This window comes from Dromiciops gliroides, chromosome 1 (genome assembly GCF_019393635.1).
Source record: "Dromiciops gliroides isolate mDroGli1 chromosome 1, mDroGli1.pri, whole genome shotgun sequence".
NCBI classification, from domain to species: Eukaryota; Metazoa; Chordata; class Mammalia; order Microbiotheria; family Microbiotheriidae; genus Dromiciops; species Dromiciops gliroides.
Window position 1 is genome coordinate 881,574 of NC_057861.1, and position 24,145 is coordinate 905,718.

The 24,145-nt window shown below is 42.9% G+C and overlaps 1 protein-coding gene and 1 pseudogene across 1 annotated transcript; both read left to right on the top strand.

Annotated features, from left to right (window-relative positions):
- The first annotated feature begins 438 nt into the window (after positions 1 to 438).
- Positions 439 to 21,099, top strand: LOC122734989 (zinc finger protein 333-like). The gene is made up of 5 exons (XM_043976225.1): positions 439 to 601; positions 4,748 to 4,836; positions 11,497 to 11,623; positions 20,601 to 20,950; positions 21,085 to 21,099. The coding sequence occupies exons 1-5, from the start codon at positions 439 to 441 to the stop codon at positions 21,097 to 21,099; spliced, it is 744 nt and encodes a 247-aa protein (XP_043832160.1).
- On the top strand, positions 21,071 to 23,039 carry LOC122733786 (annotated as a pseudogene).
- Positions 23,040 to 24,145: the final 1,106 nt, after the last annotated feature.

Sequence of the window (24,145 nt, forward strand, 5' to 3'; positions counted from 1 at the left end):
GCTGCCCATGGGAGTGGATGGTGTCTGAGGTTCCTTCTGAATCTAAGAACCAGGAGCCTTGGTGCCCCTGCTCAGCTTGACTTCTTTTTCTTTTTTTAGATAGGCAATTGGGGTTAACTGACTTGCCCAGGGTCACACAGCTATTCAGTGCCAAGTATCTGAGGCCAGATTTGAACTTAGGTTCTCCTGCATCCAGGGCTGGTGCTTTATCCACTGCACCACCTAGTTGCCCCCCCACACCCCAACTTATCTCATTAGGTGTGTCTGTCTTTTGTTTTTGTTTTTCAAGGAGAAGGTTGTTTGATGTACCCCAGAGAATTTCTGGGGTGCTCTGGGCCTATAACAGAGTGAAACAATCTTCAGGCTTAAGGTTACCCAGAAGGTCTTCAGGAAAGACCTGTCTCACCTGGGCAAAAGGCCGAGAGGGAGGACCAAAACATGAAGGCAGAGGAGGACAACCGTGATAAAACAGCTGCCTGTGAAGCCTTTAAAAGGGCAGAGGGGTTGGTCCTGAGACCAAAAGGCCTCTTGGAAGAGCTCAACAAGGATGTGATAGAGCAAATAGAGGCAGAAGACAAAGTGGGTAGACACTGCTGCGCAGGTATTCAGTAAGCTTCCCCTAGCATCCCCCCTGCTTCTTCCTTGTCTGGAAGCCCAATTCCCCTCTCCTGTTCATTCATAACTAACAAAGAGCCCCTTCCCTTCAGGCTTCTGGTCTTCCCTGGGATCTGGTGGGAGTCTGACTTTCAAAACGTTTTGAAATGCTAATGACTCTCCCCAGAATCTGTCCTGCCCATGTCCCACCCCCTCCCCTTCTCCAACTCCCTGTTGGGAGTTTTTCCATGTGTTTCTCATCAATAGCCCCATTGATCTCTTTCTGAATCCATAGCTCTTGGAAGTTCCAGTCTGCTAATTACAGGAGATTGTGAGACCAAAAGGGTCCTTGTCCTGGGGAGTTCACCTCTAATGGGATGATATTGGGGTTGACACATAATTTATGGATATTGGGGAGATCTCTGGGGCATGGAGTGCCCTGACTCCTGGGAGGTGGTGCCAGATTCCTGAATGTCTGAGCTAGGCCAGATTTTGGAAATATTCTAATCCCTTCATCTTTGTGACTGGGGAAAGTGTCCCTGACAGCCTGGGTCTGAGGCAGGGCTGGAACCCAAGCCTTCCTGAGTCTATTGAAAACAATTCCACAGATCAAGCCTGTAGAGAGGACACAGATGGAAGGTGATCTCTGAGAGGAAGGCACTAGCAGCTGGGGAGGGAGGAAGAAAACCAGGGCAGGCCTTCAGAAGGGGGAGTTTGAGTAAAGGAGGAGGGGAGAGCCCTCCAAGCAGGAGGGAGCAGAGCTTGTGGGTTGTTTTGTTTGGCAAAGGGAGGGAAAGGCTAGTGAGTGTAGGACATGCCTGGAAGGGGGAATAATGGGAGAAGGAGAGGTGTGAGAGAAAAACTCAGCAGCCATGTGACAAAGGCTCTTTTATTTCCTTCTCTTGAGAAGGAGGCACCCTAGTGTGTATCTAGTGGGTACTGATATGGTGGGAAAATGGGGTATGGGTTGGGGTTCTTGGGAATTCCTCTTTAAAGAATTACACCCTCTTGCACACAAAACTTAGTTAGAATAAGGTGATAGTTTATTTAGGAGCAAGGGAAGGGAAGGGTGGGGGAGGGAAACCATGAAAGAAATCCTTGGACTTTTCATGGGGAGATTTGGCATAAAGCACATGGCTCAGAGGTACCAAATCTCCTCGAACAGGAGACTGGAAAGTACTTTTATAGAGGACTGATGGGGGTGGACCATCTACCCATGAAAAGTTCCTTTAGTGAGAGAGGACCATCCCCCACTGGTGGTAGCTGGGGAATTGGGTGAGGAGTGGACCATCCCCCACTGGTAGTGACTAGAGGAATCCCTCTTCAGGACACAAAGGCCACAGCCACACCCAAACTTATTCTCCCCAGGGTAAGGGAGACCAGAATGAAGGGTAGGAATTCCAAGCTAGCTCTGTCTGATTTGGTTCAGCTTATCTCTCTAGGCCTTATCTGTCCTCTGGTTTAGTTTCTCAAGGAGAAGATTCCTTGGTGTGCCCCAGAGAACTTCTGGGGTGCTCTGCACCCCATGACAGTACCAAGAAAGGGGGCTTGCAGGCCCTGTTTTATACCCTAGTCCCTAACATGAATGGACCCTCCCCTTTTTCATCACTGGTCTGATTACTCAATTTGTGGAATTGGGGGTTGGATTGGATGGCATAACATCCCATTTATATAGGGCATGGGGTTTTAAAAAGCCTTTGTTTCTGTGACAAAATCCATACTATTAACTTGTCCAGCATGAACATAACAGTGTCAGGGTGGAATCTGAGCTCTGGTCTTCCCTTCAAGGAGGCAGCTAGGTGGTGACAGGGTGGATGGAGCACCAGGCCTCTACAGTGTGTAAGACTCGCCTTCCTGAGTTCAAATGTGGCCTCAGACACTTTGTAGCTGTGTGATCCTAAGCCAGTCACAGAACCCTGTTTGCCTCAGTTTCCTCCTCTGTAAAACAACCTGGAGAAGGAAATGGCAAACTGCCCTGGTACCTGTACCAAGAAGCCCCCAAAGGAGGTCAGGAAGAGTTGTTCCTGCCTGAAAATGACTGAACAACAGCTTCCTTTCAGCATTCAATCCACTCCAAAAAAGGTGCCAGGCCCAGAGTTTCCTCATTAAAAAAAAGAAAACAAAACAAAGCCACACCTACCTGAAAGCCTTGCCCTCAGAGGGTATGATCTTTGAACTCTGACCTCAGCACAGTCTGCTCATGGACCACCCTCAAGTCCAGTAAACCAGTAGATTGGAAGGATGCTAGCCCATTAGCTTGGAGTTGTCTGGAAGGACCATCTCTCCTTCAGAGTGGGAGGTAGGTAGTGAGGCTCTCAGATGGGCTCATGGTGGAGGAAGAAGGAGGCCGGGCTGACCTCTACCTCTCCTCTGGGCTAGATAGGCCTTCTTCACTTCTGAGCCAAGTGTTGTCTCGACTAATATTTGGTATGCTCTTGTCATGGGGTGCTCTGCACCCCAGAAGTTCTCTGGGGCACATCAAGGAATCTTCTCCTTGAGAAACTGAACCAGAGGACAGATAATGCTTAGAGAGATAAGCTGAACCAAATGGCACTGAGCTAGCTTGGGATTCCCACCCTTCATTCTGGTCTCCCTTACCCTGGGGAGATAAATTTGGGTGTGACTGCAGCCTTTGTGTCCTGAAGAGAGATCTGTAGCCACCCCTCACCCAATTCCTCTGGTCACTACCAGTGGGGGATGGTCCTCCTCTCCTCACCCAATTCCCCCAGCTACCCCCAGTGGGGGATGCTCCTCCCTCACTAAAGGAACTTTCCACAGGCAGATGGGCCTCCCCCATCAGGCCTCTATTAAAGTACCTTCCAGTCTCCAGTTCGAGGAGATTTGGTACCTCTGAGCCATGTGCTTTGTGCCTATCTCCCCATGAGAAGTCCAAGGATTTCTGTCATGGTTTCCCTTCCCCCACCCTTCCCTTTCCTTGGCCCTAAATAAACTACCACCTTATTCTAACTACTTTTTGTGTGCAAGAGGGTATAATTTTTTAAAGAGGAATTCCTATGAACCCCAACCTGTAACTGAACTGTACCCCATTTCCCCATTACACTTTCATAAATGCCTAATGACCCAAACTGGTGCTAAAGCTTCTAATTTTTCAGTAGCAATATATTAGGAACCAAACCTAATTTTCCCTAACCTTGGGACAGAAATAAAGCACCCACATGTAATTTTAAATGCCACAGGTCACAGCTGCCTGACCTACATATCTCACCCCTAGTATCAGATGGAGGTAGACCTCTGGGTCTGGGGTCAATGGGGCACTGCCGGGTCTCTTCCATCTGGGATCCCAAGCCCCTTCTGCCTCCTGGGTCTCTGCAGGAGGATGGGGGAGGGGCATGAGGGCAAAAGGAAGGAATTAGAGGGGGGCAAGTCCCCTTCCTGTTCAGACCAAGTTCACTTCCAAGCCTGACCCTCTCTGCTGCCCTCCCATTCTGGTTAGAATCTCTCTCTCCCCAGAGGACAGGGCCTTTGTAAGTGCTCAGAGACTTTAAGCTCTGTAATTCCATGTTGGCCAGTGTCTATCCTAGGACAAAAAGGCTGTGGTAAAAAGTTTTAACAGTTGGTTAGATAATGGACAGATGCCAGTTTTTTTTTTTTAGGACCACCCTTTTGGGGAGGAGCCCAACAGCGTGAGCTAAGCACACCAGTCTGCCTGAGATGCATGCCAGATTGCCTGCTGAGCACTCAACTTCCGGGGTGGGAGCTTAAAAGGCAAGGAGAGAAAGGAAGTGGGGCCTTTTTTCCTGCTCAGCTGGTCTCCTGGCTCTGCTGCACAGACAGACGCTGACTGGAGTTTGACTCGGCCAGGCTCTCGGTTAACAGCACGCGTTTGACTTGGTCTCTCTCCCCAAAGGTGGCCTTGGGTTCTGGTGAGTTTTATACGGAATATAGACTAAGCCTAGACTTAAGATGATTTGTATTGTATTTCTACTTTCCTATCCTTCTAATCGACATCACCTGGTGACTACCATACAATAAAAGCTCTAACTAGAAAACCAGAAGCTTCTTCCATTTACGAGTCTGGGAGATAAATTAAGGGAAAGGTTAAAGAAGGGAGATTTATGATCTAATATCCAATTTTAATCTCACAAGGCAAAGACAATGTCTCCCTCACCCTGAGATCCTTTTCCCTCCCCAGGTCAGCTTGCAGACAACCAAAGGCTATTCCAAGGAGAGAGCCTGGAGCCAGAGAGAATGGCCCCTGGGACCCAGACACCCTCATCCCAGGTGAGTGCAGCCCATCCACAGAGCTGACCAGCCTCAGCAAAGGTGGAATCCAACAGAGCCCAGGAAGCTTTACCCTGTTAGACACAGGCTGTCCTCTGCAGTGCTGTCAGCAGAGCAGACATGGTCCCCCTGGATCTGCTCATTTCCTTCTGCCTCAGACCACCCCAGTCTTCCCTGGTCTCTCTGAATCATCCCTCTTTTGTTATTCTTAGGTCAAGTCAGTGAGCATTTAGACAGTGGCTCCTGTGCCAAGCACTGTGCCAACTACTGGGGATGCAAAGGGAGGTTTAAACAGTAACAGGCCCTGCCCTCAAGGGGCTCACTGTCTACTTGGGAGATGACATGGCAGCAGCTGGGTGCACACAAGGAGTCTCCACCATATAGATGGGAGACCCCCTCAGAGGGAAGGCTCCAGCAGTGTCAGGGACCAGGGAAAGCTTCTTTTCAGAAGGTGAGATTTTTGCTGAGATGTGAAGGAAGCCAGTGTTGGGGGGGCTTGTGACCTGGATCTGTGGACTAGCTCACCCAAAGAATCACAGGCTCTTCACGAATCTTGTGGTAAAATAGAAAATCATTCATTTCTTTTCACCTGAGTCCAGTTTTGTCCAAGTTTTTGAGGTGTTACATGCAAGGAGGGAGGGTCACAGTGTAAAGAATTAATTGTGATTTGAGGTTCCTATGACCCCATCTCTGGCTAAAATTAGAAGCTCCAGCATGTGCCCCAAGCTGGCCTCAGCCTCTGCCTCTGTGCCGGCACAGTGCTCCACCCGGCTGTGGCAGATCTAACAAAAAAGGGAAATCTTGGGTGATGGAGGGCATGTAAGAAAGCTGGAATTTCTCTTTCTATCTGGTGTTGCAGGATTGTTGGTAATACATAGCCACACTGGTGATTTATGTGGGTTTACTTTGTATCCTGCCACTTTGCTTTTTTGTTAACAATTTTGAGTATCTTTTCAGTTGATTTTCTAGGGTTTTGTAAGTAGAAATCACATCATCTGCAAAGAGTGGTCATTTTGTTTCCTTCTTAGCTATTTGAATTCCTTTCATTTCTTTTTCTGCTCTCATTGCTATGGCTAACATTTCTGTACAATATGAAATAATAGAGGTGATGATGGGCACCCCTGCTTCACCCCAGACCTGACTGGCACAATTCTCTTTGCCACCTAAGTGCATCTGTCTTCATTTCTAACATCAGAAACAGGATGTTTTCCCTTCAAAAGGTGCTGAGCCTATCCTGCAGGCTAGGCAACTCAGGCAACTAAAGCCTGGGGCTCTTGGTTTTGCCTCCTGCTCTCCTGATTTGTCACAGCCACAGTGAAGTCCAGGTGTGCCCAGGTGATTGGTTTATGTGATGGAGTCTGATGGGAGCCTCACTGAGCTGAGGCTGGTTGTAGCAATCTGGTAGTGACTTGCAAAGATAAGTCAATGGATCCAAGAGAGGGAGAGTGTGGAGGGAGAAGAATAGAGGGCTTAGAATGGAGCCTTGGGGAATATGTACCAGTCGAGGTTGTGGTGTGGTTCCTGGGCCATCAAAGGAGACTTGAAAAGTGTGGTCAGACATGTGAGAGGTAAAGCAGGAGAGAGAACCCTCAGAGGAGAGAGGAACCTGGGGGAGAGGGTGGTCAACAGTGTCTTCTAAGGAAAAGAGTTGTTAGGACTGAGAAAATACCATCATATTTGGCGATGAAGAGTTCAGTGCTGAACTGAGAGAGAGCACTTGGGGGTGAGGAGGGAGTGACAGAGGAACAGGGAGTTCAGACAGATTTTTCAAGGAGTTTGGTTTACAATAAGATGTGAGACAGGAGGATAGCTCATGGGGTGGTAAAAGTTTAGTGAATTTCTCCTTAAAGGTGGGGAACACTGGTATGTTTGAAGTCAGTAGAAAAGGGACCCTCCAACAGGGAAAGGTTGAACATTTGAGAGAGACAGAGGGCCTAAATTGTTGGAGAAGACAATGTGGGCTGGGGTCAAATGCCAGTGTAGATGGTTGCCAAAGAGCCTGTCTTTGCAAAGACAAGAACTCCCAATTTCTTAGAGAATGGAGGAAAGACGCCACTGTAAGGTGACCTGAAGAGGGTTTGAGTAGGAGACAAAGCAAGCAGTTATTCAATATACACTCAGTAAGTGCCTCCTCTCCAGCAGGCACTGTGCTCACAGGTGACAATAGCAGTGTCTGGCCCCAAGGAGCTCAGTCTCATGGGGAGACAAACAAGCACACAAATGTGAACAAAGGAGCTACGGACCAGTCCATAGGATGTGATTAAAAGAAGGAAGGCGCTATCTAGAAGAGGTGGGACAGGCTTCCTGTAGAAGGTGGGATTTGGGTGAAGACTTGAAGGGACTGAGGAGGCAGAACATTGCAGGCCTTTCAGAGCCAGAGAAAGTGCCTGGAGCCTAGAGTGTCTTCTTCCTGGCCTGGCAAGGAGGCCTTTCTCATTGGATCAAAGAGGAGGTGAAGTAAGGGATAAGAAGACTGAAATAGTAGGGGATGTGTAGGTCATGATGGGTTTTTTTTCTTTTTTGTTTATATACATTTTTAAAAATTGTGGGTTTTTGAAAGAAAATGTTACTCAAATGAGTGTGATTGGGTAATCAATGGTCAAGAAGCATGGCTTAAGCACCATCTATGGGCCAGGCCCTGGGTTAAGGCCTGGGAAGTTAAGGACAAGGCAGTCTTTCTTCTTTTGTATTTAAGGAGTTTTCATTTCCTTTCCTTTTTTTTTTTAAATAAAGTATTTTATTTCCTTTTTTCCCATTACATGTAAAGATAGTTCTCAACTTTTGTTCATACAAGCTTTCCAATTTCAGATTTTTCTCCCTCCCTCCTCCCTCCTCTAGACAGCAGGTAATCTGATATAGGTTTTAACTATATATATAACAACATTAAACATATTTCTGCATTAGTCATGTTATAAGAGAAAAATCAGAGCAATGACGAAAAACCTCAAAATAGAAAAACATCAGCACCAAAAACAAAAGAAATAGTATGGTTCATTCAGCATCTATACTCCGCAGTTCTTTTTTTTTTTTCTTGGATTTGGAGATCCTCTTCCACCATGAGTTCCCTGGAACTCTTCTGCACCATTGCATTGGTGAGAAGAATCTAGTCCATCACAGTAGATCAGCACTCAATGTTGATGATACTGTGTACAATGTTCTTCTGGTTCTGCTCATCTCACTCATCATCAGCCCACGCAAGACCCTCCAGGTTTCTCTGAACTCCTCCTGCTCATCGTTTCCTATAGCACAATAGTATTCCATTGTATTCATATACCACAACTTGTCCAGCCATTCCCCAATTGATGGGCATCCCCTCAACTTCCAATTCCTTGCCACCACATAAAGAGCAGCTATAAATATTTTTGTACATGTGGGTCCTTTTCCCCTTTCCATGATCTTTTTGGGAAAAAGACCCCAAAGAGGTATTGCTGGGTCAGAGGGTCTGCACAGCTTTATAGCCCTTTGGGCATAATTCCAAATTGCTCTCCAGAATGGTTGGATCAGTTCACAGCTCCACCAACAATGCATTGTTGTTCCAATTTTTCCACAGCTTCTCCAACATTTATTATTTTCCTTTCTTGTCTTTAGCCAATCTGATAGGTATCAGGTGGTACCTCAGAGTTGTTTAATTTGCGTCTCTCTAATCATTAGAGATTTAGAGCATTTTTTCATATGGGAATAGATAGCTTTGGTTTCTTCATCAGAAAACTGCCTGTTCATATCCTTTGACCATTTCTCAATTGGGGAATGACTTGGATTCTTATAAATTTGATTTAGTTCCCTCTGTATTTTAGAAATGAGGCCTTTATCAGAAGTACTGGCCATAAAAATTGTTTCCCAGCTTTCTGCCAGGAGTTTTCATTTTCAAGGGGAAGCCAACACACAACAGGAACCAATTTTTGGCAAAAGACACCACATACTGCGACCTGGGGAAGTCAGTCATTAGTCCCAACATAGTGCACCCAGGTAAGAAATGGCCTTCCCTCATGGTGGCGAAGTGAGAATGAGGGAGCATGGAGAATGAAAAAGATGTGGAAAAGCTTCTGATGAGAACAGGTTAAGGATTTAATAGATTTAAAGAGGGATTGCATAGATTAAAGGGTTTTAGATTAATTATCAAACAACAAAAGGGTGACCTTCCTACATGATTGTTCATAACTGATGTGAACAGTTATGGCAGGGGACTCTCCCTGAAACGGAAAATTGGTAATTTTGTGGACTAGCTAAAAAATGGTTAGACTCTTCCTTAATTGCTCCAATTTTCAATAATGGAAATAAATGAAACAATGAAATATAAGTTATAAATAGGACATAAATTACATATTTTTTGGTGTTCTTTTTTTGTGGGTCAAGGAGGGTTAAGTGACTTGCCTGGGGTCACAGAGCTAGTAAGTGTCAAGTGTCTGAGGCCAGATTTGAACTCAGGTCCTCCTGAATCCAGGGCCAGTGCTTTATCCACTGTGCCACAATTATGTATTTTGAGGAAAGCATAAAAATGACAAAAAACAAGGCAAAGATATGTTTATTTGTATGAAAAAGAATTGCTGCACACAATAATCCAGTACAATCCCAAAGGACGAAGGATCAAGCAATACTCTGCACCTCAAAAGAAACTGATTGAATCCTATTGATTGAACACAGACTGAAGCAAGCTATTTTTCAATTTCATTTTCTTTTTATTCATGTTTTCTTATACAAGATGACTAATAAGATAATGGTTTACATGATTGCACATGTATAACCTATATCTGATGACTTGCTGCCTCAGGGAATATTTAGTTTGGTTCTGATTCACTCCTACAAAATGACACACTCTCAAATAGAGATTAAAATTATTTTGAATAGAATATAATAATTAAAGGAAAGGTAAAAGCAGATCAGTTGTGTAAAGAAAATATCCAATGCAGCTTAGTATGATCACATTAAACAAATCCTGCAAATATATGTATATTAAGCAAAGAAAACATCACCAAATTGGGAAACAACTCTCAATTTAGTGGCTGATGGAACCACTTATTCAGAGCCTTTGAGCCCCAATCGGGAGGGTCCTGGGTGACAAGTCTGCCCCTCAGGGGAGGTTCTCAAAGGAAACAAAATAAAAACATCACCAAGTCAGCAGAGCACCAACATTGGATTTTTTCTAGCTGGGGTGTCCTGGTTTACAGCCTCCAGGGTCCTGACTGGGAAGGTCCTGACTGGACTACACTGGGCAAGGGCTGAGCTTAAAAAGTCTAAGAACAAAGAAGGCTCACTGCCAAGAATATTGGAATAATGACCTACCCTGCCAGGACCCCAGAAGAATGGATGTTGATTCCCAGGAATGGCTACTTCTGGGAATTCAAGGGCACTTTAATCAGGTGCAGCCTGGAAGGCCTGGCCAGGGTTCATCAAGGTTGTTATCCTTCAAGTTCTCAGGCTCCTCCCAATATAAACATGCACTGTATGAGAGTCGAGTCACACTAAAGATAATTTGGGGGTCATGAAATTCCAGTCACATAAGGGTGAACTGGAGGTCACTTCAACTAGGCCTATGCCTGGATAATCTTACACCAATTCATATGAGAATCCTTCAGGAAGGGAAGGAGGCAAGGAGGGGAAGAATTTGGAACTCAGAACTTTAAATAAAGATGCTAACTACCCTGAAAAAATTAAATAAATAACTAAAAAAAAATTGAAAAATTTAGGTTATTCAACCTAAATAAATATATTATTTTAATAAGGATTATTTAACAAGAAAAGTAAAAGAATTGCTCCAAAATAACAGAACCTCAAAGAGTGGATCATAACATTCTGATTGAAATGGAAGAGCATCACAACCCAGGTGCATTGGCCAAACTCAGGTTTTACAAGTAGCAGAATGGAAAAATAGATGACCCCTCCTATATATCAAAAGATTTGCTGCCCCCAACAATATTTCTTAAGAATCCCCTTCATAGCGGGCAGCTAGGTTGTGCAGTGGATAAAGCACCGGCCATGGATTCAGGAGGACCCAAGTTCAAATCTAGCCTCAGACACTTGACACTTACTAGCTGTGTCACCCTGGGCAGGTCACTTAACCCTTATTGCCTTGCAAAAAAAAAAAAAAGAGAGAGAAAGGAAAAAGGAAAAAAAATCCCCTTCATAATTGGGTAGGACTTTTTTTCAGCCTTTCAGGAAATTAACTGGAGTTTTTTTCTTTGCTCTCTTCTCAGTAGTGACTAGTAATATGTTTCATGCCAGAGCACACAGTATTTGATAATTTCTCACAAACTTTTTATAAAATTTCTCAACATGCCTTCTATGACATGTAACATCGTTTCTGGTGAGGAGCAATTTCACATCACCTTGCTTTCTTCTCCATAGACTCTCATACCTCACTCATAGAGCACATACCTTCTCCCTGAGTCTTTGGGGAGAAGCATTTCACAGTAAGACATTTCTCCAGCTTTTATTCTTCCAAAATGATTCTCACTTCAAATATAAAATGCTTTTCTCAACAAAGATTCCATCGGGCTCTTATGGGATATGGTGTCAAGTGTTGTCTCTGACCCTCATAAAGATTATAGGAGTTTGGGGTAAATCCCTTCTGGGCTGCAGTTTCTTTCTCTAAGTTGATGAGGGTTGGACTAGAGGAATTCTGAAGACTTTCAGCTCTAAGTCATGTGACTTTTGATGGTTTAGGAGTTGGTGACATTCAAGGATGTGGCTGTGGAATTCACCAAGGAGGAGTGGCACCTCTTGGACCATTCTCAGAAAGAGTTGTACAAGGAGGTCATGCTGGAGAATGCCCAGAACCTGCTCTCTGTGGGTAAGGACCTTTGCCTCTCTGAGCTACTAACATGGTAGCTCTTTGCTCCTCCTCCTGCCAAGGCATAGTGAGTTTATCCTGATTCTTCCTTCTTTTGTTCCCTCAAATTCCCATCTAGATGTTGGGAAAGGAAGAGAAAGGAATCAGCATTCATACATACCGGCTTTATATCCAGCACTGGGCAAAGTGAATTATACTTCTTGTCATTTGATCTTCACAACATCCCTATGATTTTGCTAGCATTTTCATCCCCATTTCATACTTGAGGGAACTGAGGCAAGCAGAGGTTATGTAAGTTGTCCAGGGGGACACAGCTACCACGTGTCTGACACTGGTTTGAAATGGGTCTTTCTGACTCCAGGGCCAGGGCCGTTACCACTGCAGTACCAGCAGCCTCCAATTTCTAGGTACTGGAAGCTAGGCAGTGTGTGCCCATCCTTCTTTTTTTTTTTTTTTAAATCTTTCAACAAACATTTATTTTATTTTCCATTTACATGTAAGGGTAGTTTTCAACATTCATTTTCATAAGATTTAGAGTTCTAAATTTTTCTCCCTCCCTCCCTTTCCTCCCCCCTCCACAAGATTGCAATCAGGTTATATATGTACAATCCGCAAGTGTTCTTTTTATCAGTTCTTTCTATAGGGGTGCATCGTAAGCTTCCTCATTAGTTCCTTGGGATTGTCTTGGATCATTGCACTGCTGAGAGTAGTTAAGTCATTCACAATTACTCATACAATGTCCTCTCAGCTCTGCTCACTTCACTATACATCGATGTTCATTAGTCTTTCAAGGTTTTTTGGGGGATCATCCTGTTTGTCATTTCCTGTAGCACAAGTCCATTCCACTACAATCATATAACACAGCTTTTTCCATCATTCCTCAATTGATGGACATTCCCTTGATTCTCAATTCCTTAGCCTCCACCAAGAGCTTCTATAAATATTTTTTGTACAATTTTTCCCCCTTTTCTCTTTTTCATGATTACTATTGTTAACTGTTTCCCTTCCATCCTATTCCCTTCCCCATGATATTTATTCTATTATCCATCTTTTTTTATCCTATCACTCTTCCAAATGGATTTGTTTCTGTCTGTCCCCTCCCCCACTCTGCCCTTCCTTCTTTTTCCTCTCTCTCTATCCCTTTCCCCTCCTATTTTCCTGCAGGGTTATAGAGATTACTTCACCCAATGGAGTGTGTACCTTATTCCCTCCTTGAGTTAATTCTAATGAGACTGAGGTCTTTGAGCCAATTTTGATGAGTGTTAGGCTCATTTGCTGTCCAGATTAAATAGATGACTTCAACCAGTTGGGTGTGTCTATTGGTCCCTCCTTGAGGCAGCTCTGATGAGTTTAAGATCTTTGAACCTTTTCTGATGAGGCTAAAATTCATTTACTGCCCTACACCTCTCACATCTCTTCCCCCACTCCATAAGCCTTGTCCTGTTACTTTCATGTAGGATTTCGCTTCTGCCCTTCCCCCTGCCCCAGTGAATTCTCTTCACCCCTCAATTTAACCCTAAAGATGTTATCATCTAGCTAAGTGACACAGTGGACAAATCATCACCCCTGGACCCCAGGGGATCCCAGCCAAAACCTGGCTTTAGACACAGGACAGTTGCCCACTGTACAACCCCAGGTATGTCCCCCAGCTCCAATTTTTTTTTTATGGTTCTCCAGGGTCTTGTATTTGAAAGTCAAATTTGCCATTCAGTTCAGGGCTTTTCATCACAAATATCTGAAAGCCTTTTTCGTGAAAGTCCCATTTTTTCTGCTGAAAGATAATGCTGAGTTTTGCTGGGTAGGTGATTCTTGGTTGTAATCCCATTTCCTTTGCTTTTGGAATATCATATTCCATGCCCTCCAGTCCTTTAATGTAGAAGTTGCTAGATCTTGTGCTATCCTGACTGGGGCTCCACAGTACTTGAATTCTTTCTTTTTGGCAGCTTGCAATATTTTCTCCTTGCCCTGAGAGCTCTGGAATTTGGCTATTAATATTCCTAGGAGTTTTCTTTTTGGGATCTCTTTCTGGAGGTGATTGGTGGATTCTTTCCATTTCTATTTTAGCTTCTTATTCTAGAATTTCAGGGCAATTTTCCCTGAGAATATCTTGGAAGATGGCCCAACTTCTGTATTAGCACAGCACCTCCCTCCTTCTGACCTTCCAAGCCTTTCTTGGTTAGAAGATGATTTCAGCACATTCTTCTGTGAGTTTTGCTACTCAGGGCATTTTCCTCTGACCTTATTTGGATGTTTCTTTAGCTATTGTGTCATGAGTTCGGGAGCTCACTGCCTTTCCTCTGCCATCTTGGCTCTGCCCCAGAAGTCCCCTGCCCATCCTTCTTGGAAAGGGGTAAATAAAGGTGAAGGTTTCTGATTCCAAATGGGCTGTGTGATGTCTGCCCATCTCCAAAGATCCCAGCATTCAATACCATGGGAACCATCCTGTCATCTTTGTTTACATGTCTTCTTTCCCTAAAGAGGAGTAACTTGTTTTTTCTCTCCATCCTCATCCCTTCCTTATTCTATATTCCCAAGACTTCCAGTTTTAAGAGAAGATTTGAGCTCCCCTTTCCAAGAAGGGGAACTACCAGGGATGGCAGAACAAAAAGGTCCAAGGAACTCCTGCCCAAGTCAGTGACATAAATGTGTCAAAGGGCTGTTATCATTAGACTTCTCTAAGTGTTGTGGCCAAGGGAGTGCTAGACTTGAGGGCAGGAAGGTCTGACTTGGAATTTGTTTTTAGACGCATTTCATCAGTGGGATCCTGGGCAAGTAATTCCCCTTTTACTTCCCTAGAAGATAAGATAAAATTCTATACCCTACTCAGTGTGTATCTTATTCCCTCCTTGAGCCAAATAAGATGAGAGTAAGGTCAAAACAATGCTCTCCCCTCCCTTTTCCCCCTTTTTACCCCTTAAGGGTTTTTTTTTTGTTAATATAATTACATAAGAATCAACTTATACCCACACTTTCTATCTCTCTATAGCCCTCCTATCTGCCTTGATAAAGAAAGATACAGTTCTCAAGAGATATCTTCTTCCTGTGTAGGGATGTAAACATTTTAACCTCATTGAGTACATCATTTGTTTTTTCCCCTTTTTACCTTTTCATGCATCTCTTGAGTCTTGTATTTATAGACTGAATTTTCTGGTCAGTTCTGGGCTTTTCTTTACGAAAGTTTTAAAGTCCCCTATTTCACTGAAAGTCCCTCTTTTGCCCTGAAAGATTATGCATAATTTCTTTGGGGAGTTCTCTCTTGGTTGTAATCCCAGTTCCTTTGCCATCCAGAATATCACATTCCAAGTCCTCTGATCATTTGATGTTCAAAGTGCCAGGCCCTGTGTGATTCTGATTGCTGTTCCAGGATATTTATTTATTTAAGTTTTTTTTTGTTTTTGGTTTTTTTGCTGAGGCAATTGGAGTTACACAGCTAGTAAGTGTTAAGGGTCTGAGGACAGATTTTTTTTTTTTAGTGAGGCAGTTGGGGTTAAGTGACTTGCTCAGGGTCACACAGCTAATAAGTGTTAATTGTCTGAGGCCAGATTTGAACTCAGGTAGTCCTGAATCTAGGGCCGGTGCTCAATCCAGTGCTCCACCTAGCTGCCCCTGTTCCTTCATATTTAAATGGTTTCTTTCTGAATGCTTGCAGTATTTAATCCTTTACTTGATAATTCTGGAATTTGGCTAAAATTCCCTGGAGTTTTCCTTTTTGGGGTATCTCTCAGGGGGTGATCAGTGGATTCTTTCAATGACTAATTTTTCCTCTGGTTCTAAGACATTGGGACAGTAACCCTTGATAAAGTCATAAAATATGCTGTCCAGGCTCTTTTTTTGGTCATGTTCCTCAGGTAGTCCAATAATTCTTAGGCTGTCTCTCCTGGATCTATTTCCCAGGTCTCTTGTTTTTTTCTGAAAAGGGATTTTACATTTATTTCTATTTATATATTCCCTTCATTCTGGTTACTTCTTTCTTCCTGTTGTCTCATTAAGTCATTAGCTTCTATGTGTCCATTCTGATTCTTAAGGTATTATTTTCCAGAGTCAGCTTGTGTACCCACTTTTCCATTTGTCCAATTGTATTTTTAAGGCATTATTTTCTTTTTCCCAGCTATTGACTTTCTCTTGCATAACTCTCATTTCTTTTCCTAATTTTTCTTCTACCTCTCTTATTTGGTTTAAAAATTCCTTTCTGAGGTCTTCCAAGAGGACTTTTACATCTTGAGACTCATTCTTCACCATTAAGGCTTCACATGTAGGCATTTTATCATTTTTGTCCTCTGAGTTTGTTTTGATCCTCCCTGTTGCCATAGTAATTTTCAGTGCTAAGGGTTTTTTTTTCCTGTTTCTTGGTCATACCTTAGCCTCTTCTTTACCTTTTAAGGTTGAATTCTGCTCCTGGGGTATAGCATGCACTGTCCCAAGCTTCTTTAAAGGGAGAAGGTAGGAAGGGCCCAGTCATCCACTCAGTGGCTTTCTGCTCTGAGGCCTCAGCAGCTTGTAGCTTGCTGACTACACTGGAGTAGCCCAGCCTAGTTTTGTGTGTTGGGCAGCAGATACCATATGTGGCAGATAACCTTCTGCATTAGTATGAGTGCTGGAGGTCTCACAACTGGCCTGCTGTGCCACTAGCTTGAGGACCTCAGGTCCTCAGCTGTATCTTGCTGGCTTGCCCAGACACCCTCTGAGCTGAGCTGTGCTCCCCTTTTACCCAGATGAAACAGACCTTTCCTGAAGATCTTATAGGTTATCTTAAGTCAAGAAATTATTGCATCTCCAGAATCTGTTGAGAGGCTTAATTTAATATTGTTTCTGAGGCAAATTTGGGAGAGTTCAGGCAGCTTCCTGGTTTTACTCAACTATCTTGGCTACTTATCAATTTTTTTTTTTAACTAAGTGTGTGACCTGAGGCAAGTCTCACTGAACCCCAGTTCCCTTAAATATTCTGGGTCATCTCCAGTAGTCCTGATATATGTCTTGTCACTGTACCATGTCATCACCCTAATTTCATGGTCCTCATTGAGAATGAAGGATGTACAACCACCTACCCTTAATCACTTTGCCTGAGGCAAAGTGAGACCTGAGAAAGTCCTTAATTGAAAAGGCCAAGGTCTCCTACTGCATTTAGGGCCATCTCCTGTTATACCGATGAATATCTTGCCACTGGACTCAGATGGCTCTGGAGGAGAGAATCAGTTTGGTGACTTTGCACAGCCTTTAGTCACTTTAATCCAATTCATTGCAAGTCATGACATCACCTTCTCAATATCATTGTCCTCTTCAAGAATGAAGAACAAACAACAAACTAACAACAAAAGAAACCAATTGTTTTTTGATAGCTAGATAAAAATAAAATTTATCTGGATGAGCAAAAAGTCAAGAATATCAAGGGAATTAATTTAAAAAAAATGCAAGGGAAGCTGGCCCAGCAATACCAGATCTAAAATGATATTATAAAGTAGCTATCATTAAAATTATCTGGTAATAGCTGAGAAATAGATTGGCATGGGGCAATTAGGTGGCAGAGTGGTTAGAACACCAGCCCTGGAGTCAGGAGGACCTGAGTTCAAATCCATCCTCAAGACATTTGACACTTACTAGCTGTGTGACCCTGGGCAAGTCACTTGACCCTCATTGCCCTGCAAAAACATAGATAGATAGATAAAGTTCTTATTTTGGAAATACAGTTCTGGCCTCAGACACTTAACACTTACTAGCTATGTGACCCTGGGCAAGTCACTTAACCCCAGTTGCCTCACCAAAACAAAAAATAAAATAATTTGTAAGAACACAAGGCATTCCCCAATGGATAAATGGTCAAAGAATATGAACAGGCAGTTTTCAGATTCAGAAATCCACATTACCTATACTCATATGAAGAAGTGCTCTAAAACCCTTGAGTAGAGAGGTGAAAATTAAATCAACTCTGAAGTACCACCTGGCTTCTATCAAATTGGCTAATATGACAGAAAAGGAGAATGATAAATGTTGGGGATGTGGGAAAATTGGAACACTAATGCATTATTAGTGGAGTTGTGAACTGATGCAATGCTTCTACAGAGCAATTTGTAACTGTTTCCCAAAGGGCAATAAACCTGTGCATAGTCTTTGACCCAGAAATAGCACTACTAAGTCTGTATCCCAAAGAGATTGTAAAAAAGAGACCTACATACTCCAACATTTGTAGCTGATTTTTCTTTGTAGTTGCACATAATTGGAAATGGAGGGAATGCCCATCAATTGGGGAATGGTAGAATAAGTTGTGCTATGGGAATGTAATGGAATACTATTGTGCTGTAAGAAATGATGAACAGGCAGATTTCAGAAAATCCTGGAAAGACTTAATTAAGTAGACTGATACTTAGTGAAGCAAGCAGAACTGGGAGAAAATTGTACACGGGAACAGCAACATTGTATGATGGTCAATTGTAATAGACTTAGCTCTTCTCAGCAATACAGTGCTCCAAGACAACTGCAAAGTCCTCATCATATGGTTTTTCCCCTAAATGTTGTGAGTGAGATTTTCCCACCCCTTAGATACAAATGATTTAATAGTAGTACTAATCAGTTTGGAGACTAGAAACTGATTGAAATTATTTAGATATTCTTGAGTAGCTTAAGAAAGTGATAATGAAGTAAGATAGATATTGAAAGGCATTAAGATGAATGCAAACTTGCCTACTTTACAGGCTTAAGCCCAGATTCCACTACCTGACTTCCAGTTGTGGTTAGGTATAGCCACCAATCCACATAAGGGTCAGATACCTAATAGAGTAACTTCTGAGGTTTAAGGGACCAGTCAGAGCTGGAAACAAGTTGAAAAGCCAAGCTTAACCAATATGGTAGAAAGTCTTGAAGTAGGCCAGAGAGGCTGCATGCAAGATGGGAAAGAAACAATCCAGAAGATGGCTTTTCATGCTACATGAGGCTGTTAAGTAGTAATAGTGTTATTTTGAGTAGGATATAAAGAATGGCAAGGGACTATGCTAGTATCCGACAGATGGTTTCTTTCTTCCTATCCCATACATACTCAATTTGTACCCCTTGGATTATGTTAAATAGTGGGAGGACTCATTGAGTATAAATATCCCTGAGTCTTGACATTTGGGATATTTGGGTCCTAGATGTGATACCAGCTTTATTGTGAGACAGGTTCCCTCTCTCAATAAACCTACTTTCTTTTGGCTTGGAGAAATGTATAATTTAAGATTCTAAATTTGGGTTCTAATCTGTTCCCCCAGTTTTGGGGGGGGAAACTGACTAAAATCACTGATGAAACGAGTTTAGGTTTTTAAGGGTTTATTGAAAGATAGAAAGAGAAAGATTGAGAACAGAATTCCAACAGCATGGCAATCCTATCTTTCCTCAATTTTCCTGTAAAGTCCTCTGCTGCCACCACCACCACCACCATGAAGTCAGAAACCAAAAGAGACAGACCTCTCCATGCAGGCCCTCCTTCCTCCTTTTTGTCCCCTCCCAGAAAATGGGAGACTCCTCAGGTTGATTGGCTGGTAGCCTTGATAGACAGTACCCATGCACAAGTGTTACTTCCTGACACCAAGGAAAAGCAGCATGGCCTTGCCCTCTGCAGCATTCTCCTCATGGTGGAGCTTTCCTATAGTCAGTCTCCAGTAGGTGGCTTCTTTCCAATCATTACAGAAATTTTCCCAACAGAAATTTTTCCCTTTTGTCCTGTTTCTTCTTTGACAACCTGACTAATGTGGAAATGTATTACACATGGTTCTACATGTATAAGCTATATCAGATTGCTTGCCATCCTGGGGAGGGGGAAGGAAAAGAAGGGAGGGAGAAACATTTTGAAACTCAAAATCTTATGGGAAATGAATGTTGAAGGCTATCTTTATATGAAATTGTAAGAAAGAAAACCCTCATAGAAGAAAATAAGCCAACTCTGTATGGGGCAAATTCAGTATGGGGATAGTTAATTGGGTGGCTCACTGTCATATTGGGGTTCAGGAAATAATGGGAGACTCCTAGGTCCAGTTTCCTCTCTTCCAACTGCCTTTTCTTTAGTTATTTCTCTCAGACTGATAAGAAAGGAGATTAACAGCCTCTTTTCCACAAACAAATCAGGTTTTATTTATGGGAACAAAATTTATAACACAAGTGAAGTTAATAGAGCCAGGGACAGTGAGAAAGGGGATAGAGAAAGGGAAAAATATGACCCAGTTCTCAGATGGTTAGAATCTAGATCTCTAGGGTAAATGGCCCCCAGGTACCTCAAATAAGCTCTGCTTCCTCAGCTACAAAAACTCTCTTAAATCCTAACCTTGCTTCTAGGTCAGCTGGCATAAAGAGCCAGCCTTGCTTCAACAACACAAACTCACCACCACCTGGAATCTGTATTTCCAAGGAGAATCAGCTGTGCAGTGTCTCCTGGTTTGATCCCAACCTCAACCACCACCAGCTCCTCTCTCTCTTTCTCTCTCTCCCTTTCTTCCTGCCTCTCCCACCAGAAGGGAGGTTCTTAACCCTGCTGAGTCTCCAATTAGTTCAACATACCCACTGACTGTCCCCATAATAATTTGGCCAGGCCCATGGGGGTGTGGGGGAACTCCTACTTTATCCTACTTTTGTTGGATACTTTGACTCAATAAATGTTCTTTGTGTTATTCAGTCTCACCTAATATACATGACAAATCTGATCAGAGCTCCTTTTGATTGTTCTCTGATCTCTTCAAGTACACACCCATCTTCTCTTAGGCTTTTCAAGATTACATCTCTTTAGTCTGACCATAATGAAGCAAAGATGGGGTCATGAAAACCCCAAGTCACAATTACTAAATCACCTTACATGTTGCAGGTATTTCCAAGGATTGTTTGTGCCCATTTTACTTTGAAAATTCTTCACATTGACTGAGGAAATGGAATATAAGTCAGTTGACATTATGCCACTAGGGAAAAGCATATATATTTAGGTGTACATGTCTTTCTATTAATACATACTTGTTTTCTTCAGGTGGACTGACCAAGTTTGAAGTGAAGGAGATGGCTACAAAGGTGAACATTTTTGTGGAAGAATTTAGCCAACATAGATTTGAGAGTGATGGTGCCTGTGACCTCACAAGAGAAATCTGTGACTCTAATTCCAAGTTGGAGAAAAATCCTAAGACAGTCTATGAGTTTGGTGAAATTGGAAAGGGATTCACACAGTCCTCAGTCCTAAATCACAGTAAGAGAGTGACTTCATGGAATGAGTCTTTTCAGGACACTGAAGATCATGAATGGTTTCCTAAACAAGTGGAGCCTTTTCAGTCTCAAGAGAAGTCACATGAAATGCAAATATGTCAAGGGAATCATCTGGAAATGGTGCTGAATTTGAATTCTGATCTCATTAAACATCAGAAAAGTGATACAGGAGAAATGCTTTATGGAAATAAGAAAAGTGAAAAAGCCTTCAGTCAGAACTCTAAGGTCATTAATGTTGAGAAAATTCACATTAGAAAGGAGGGTGTTGAGTATAATGAATTGAAAGCAGTGATACCCCATGACTTACCTCTTCCTTGCCATTCTGGATTTTACCATGGAATGAAAAGATATACAGGTTATGAGTGTGGAAAGGCCTTAACATGGAACTCAGATCTTATCAGGTATGAGAACATTTACAATGGAAAAAAGTTTTGTAAATGTAATCAGTGTAGACAGATTTTCACACAAAGCTCCTGTCCGGCTGTACATCGGAGAATCCACAGTGCAGAGAAACCTTATGGTTGTAATCAGTGTGGAAAGGGTTTCCTAAGCAGCTCCTGTTTTGATGAACATCAGAGAATCCACACTGGAGATAAACCTTATGAATGTAAGCAGTGTGGAAAGGCTTTCACACGGAGATATGGTCTTGCTAAACATCAGAGAATCCACACTGGAGAGAAACCTTATGAATGTAAGCAGTGTGGGAAGGCTTTCACACAGCGTTCTCATCTTACTATGCATCAGAAAATCCACACTGGAGAGAAACCTTATGAATGTCATCAGTGTGGAAAGGCTTTCAGAAACCACTATACTCTTGGTAAGCATCAGAGAATCCACACTGGAGAGAAACCTTATGAATGTAATCAGTGTGGAAAGGCTTACATATGGAGATCTGGTCTTGCTAAACATCAAATTATCCACAGTGGAGAGAAAACTTATGAATGTAAGCAATGTGGAAAGGCTTTCACATGGCGATCTGATCTTGTTGAACATAAGAGAATCCACACTGGAGAGAAACCTTATGAATGTAATCAGTGTGGAAAGGCTTTCACTCAGAATTCCAGTCTTGCTAAACATAAGAGAATCCACACTGGAGAGAAACCTTATGAATGTAAACAGTGTGGAAAGGCTTTCATACAGAGATCCCGTCTTGTTGTACATCAGAGAATCCACACTGGAGAGAAACCTTATTCATGTAAGCAGTGTGGAAAGGCTTTCAGACACTACTCTACTCTTGCTAAGCATCAGAGAATCCACACGGGAGAGAAACCTTATTCATGTAAGCAGTGTGGAAAGGCTTTCACACAGAGTTCTCACCTTGCTATGCATCAGAGAATCCACACTGGAGAGAAACCTTATGAGTGTTATCAGTGTGGAAAGGCTTTCACGCAGAGATTCAGTTTTGCTGAACATCAGAGAATCCACACTGGAGAGAAACTTTATGAATGTAATCAGTGTGGAAAGGCTTTCAGACACCACTGTACTCTTGCTAAACATCAGAGAATCCACACTGGAGAGAAACTTTATGAATGTAATCAGTGTGGAAAGGCTTTCACAAATAGTTTTCATCTTGCTAAGCATGAGAGAATCCACACTGGAGAGAAACTGTTTGAATGTAATAAGTGTGGAAAGGCTTTCATATGGAGATCTGGTCTTGCTAAACATCAGAGAATCCACACTGGAGAGAAACCTTATGAGTGTTATCAGTGTGGAAAGGCTTTCACACAGAGATCCAGTTTTGCTGAACATCAGAGAATCCACAGTGGAGAGAAACCTTAGGAATATAATCAGTGTGGAAAGGCTTTCACAGAGATTTCTCACCTTGCTAAGCATGAGAAAATCCACACTGGAGAGAATCTCTATGAATGTAAGCAGTGTAGAAAGGCTTTCACACTGCGCTCCCATCTTGATAAGCATGAGAAAATCCACACTGGAGAGAAATCTTATGAATGTAATCAATGTGGAAAGGTTTTCACAAGCAACTCCAGGCTTGCTAAGCATGAGAGAATTCACACTGGACAGAAACATTATGAATGTCACAAGTATGGAAAGACTTTCACATTGAGTTCCAGGCTTGTTGTTTGCTCCAACAAACCTCCACCCCTCTCCCACCTGGGCCACCACTACTCAAGCCTACTTCTTGGTTCCCAGCAGGGGTAAAACACCCAAGTTCTACCTCAGCTCTACCAGGGACTCTTGTAATACTCCCACTGGCCAACTGCTCAGCCTTCTCACCAGACCAGGAGCTTAGGGCTAGATGACAGTGTTGCTGCACCTGATTAAGAGGCTCCAAGGGTCTTTTTCTCTGGTGAGGCCTGCCTGGTACTGGATCTGTGTCAGCATGCCTGTGGGGTTGGACTTCACTCCTGCCCTGGCACCGCAGCATTTTGACTTGTAAGTTATCCATTAACTGGGATCTGAATCCCTTTCAGAGCTAATATCTGAATTAGAGCTTGGGTCTTAGGTTTTTCTAATAACCTCTTTTTGCCTCCTACATCACTAGGAGCTAGAATTACAAATGCAAGGACCACAACACAAAGCACAAATGATTAACAAACAGACCAAAGGGCAACAGGGACCCCAATACAATATAAATCTAAGAGTTCTATGAAAAACTGGGTCAAGCAAACAGTTGTGAACAGTTCCAGCCATCCAGGTAACCTCTGTACTGGAGCTCAACCTTCAAGAGGTGTTCTGAACCACATAGACTCCATCTCAGTCCAGGACCACATCTGCCAGAGAATTCAAGGACTCTTTCAATTCTTGTAACCCTCATGCAGTGGAATTAGAAATTTATTCTATTTCCAAAGTTAAATTGTAAGCATAATTTTATGTTCAAGGTACCCAACCCAGGGTCTAGTAAGGGCAGCAGTTTTTCAGACCCACCAAAGGAAATTATCCCAGGTTTCTCTTCTGACTCTAGAATGAGAAGAGGCAGTAGAATATTTCCTCTGAAATCCAAATAGCCCTTGGTGCCCTTGGCAGTACATAACAGAGATCTGACTGGGCAGATTTATGGTAAAATCTGAAACGCATAACTGTATCCCGTAGTTATTATCCTCCCTCTCATCAGAATGTGTTTGAGAGATAACCTGTGTTGGGCCCAAATTTGATATCTGGAGCATTCAAGACCTCTGTGAGTAGCAGCATCCTCAACACCAGGGGTCCAGTTTCTAGCTCTGTCATCATAGCCATCATCCATGAGAGTAATTCTTATAGAGGAGGGCTTAGCCATCTTTAATAACTGTCGGTCAACTGCCAGCTGCAGTTCAGATGAGCCAACCTGGCTGAAGCTGCTAACCCCCTCCCTTCAGG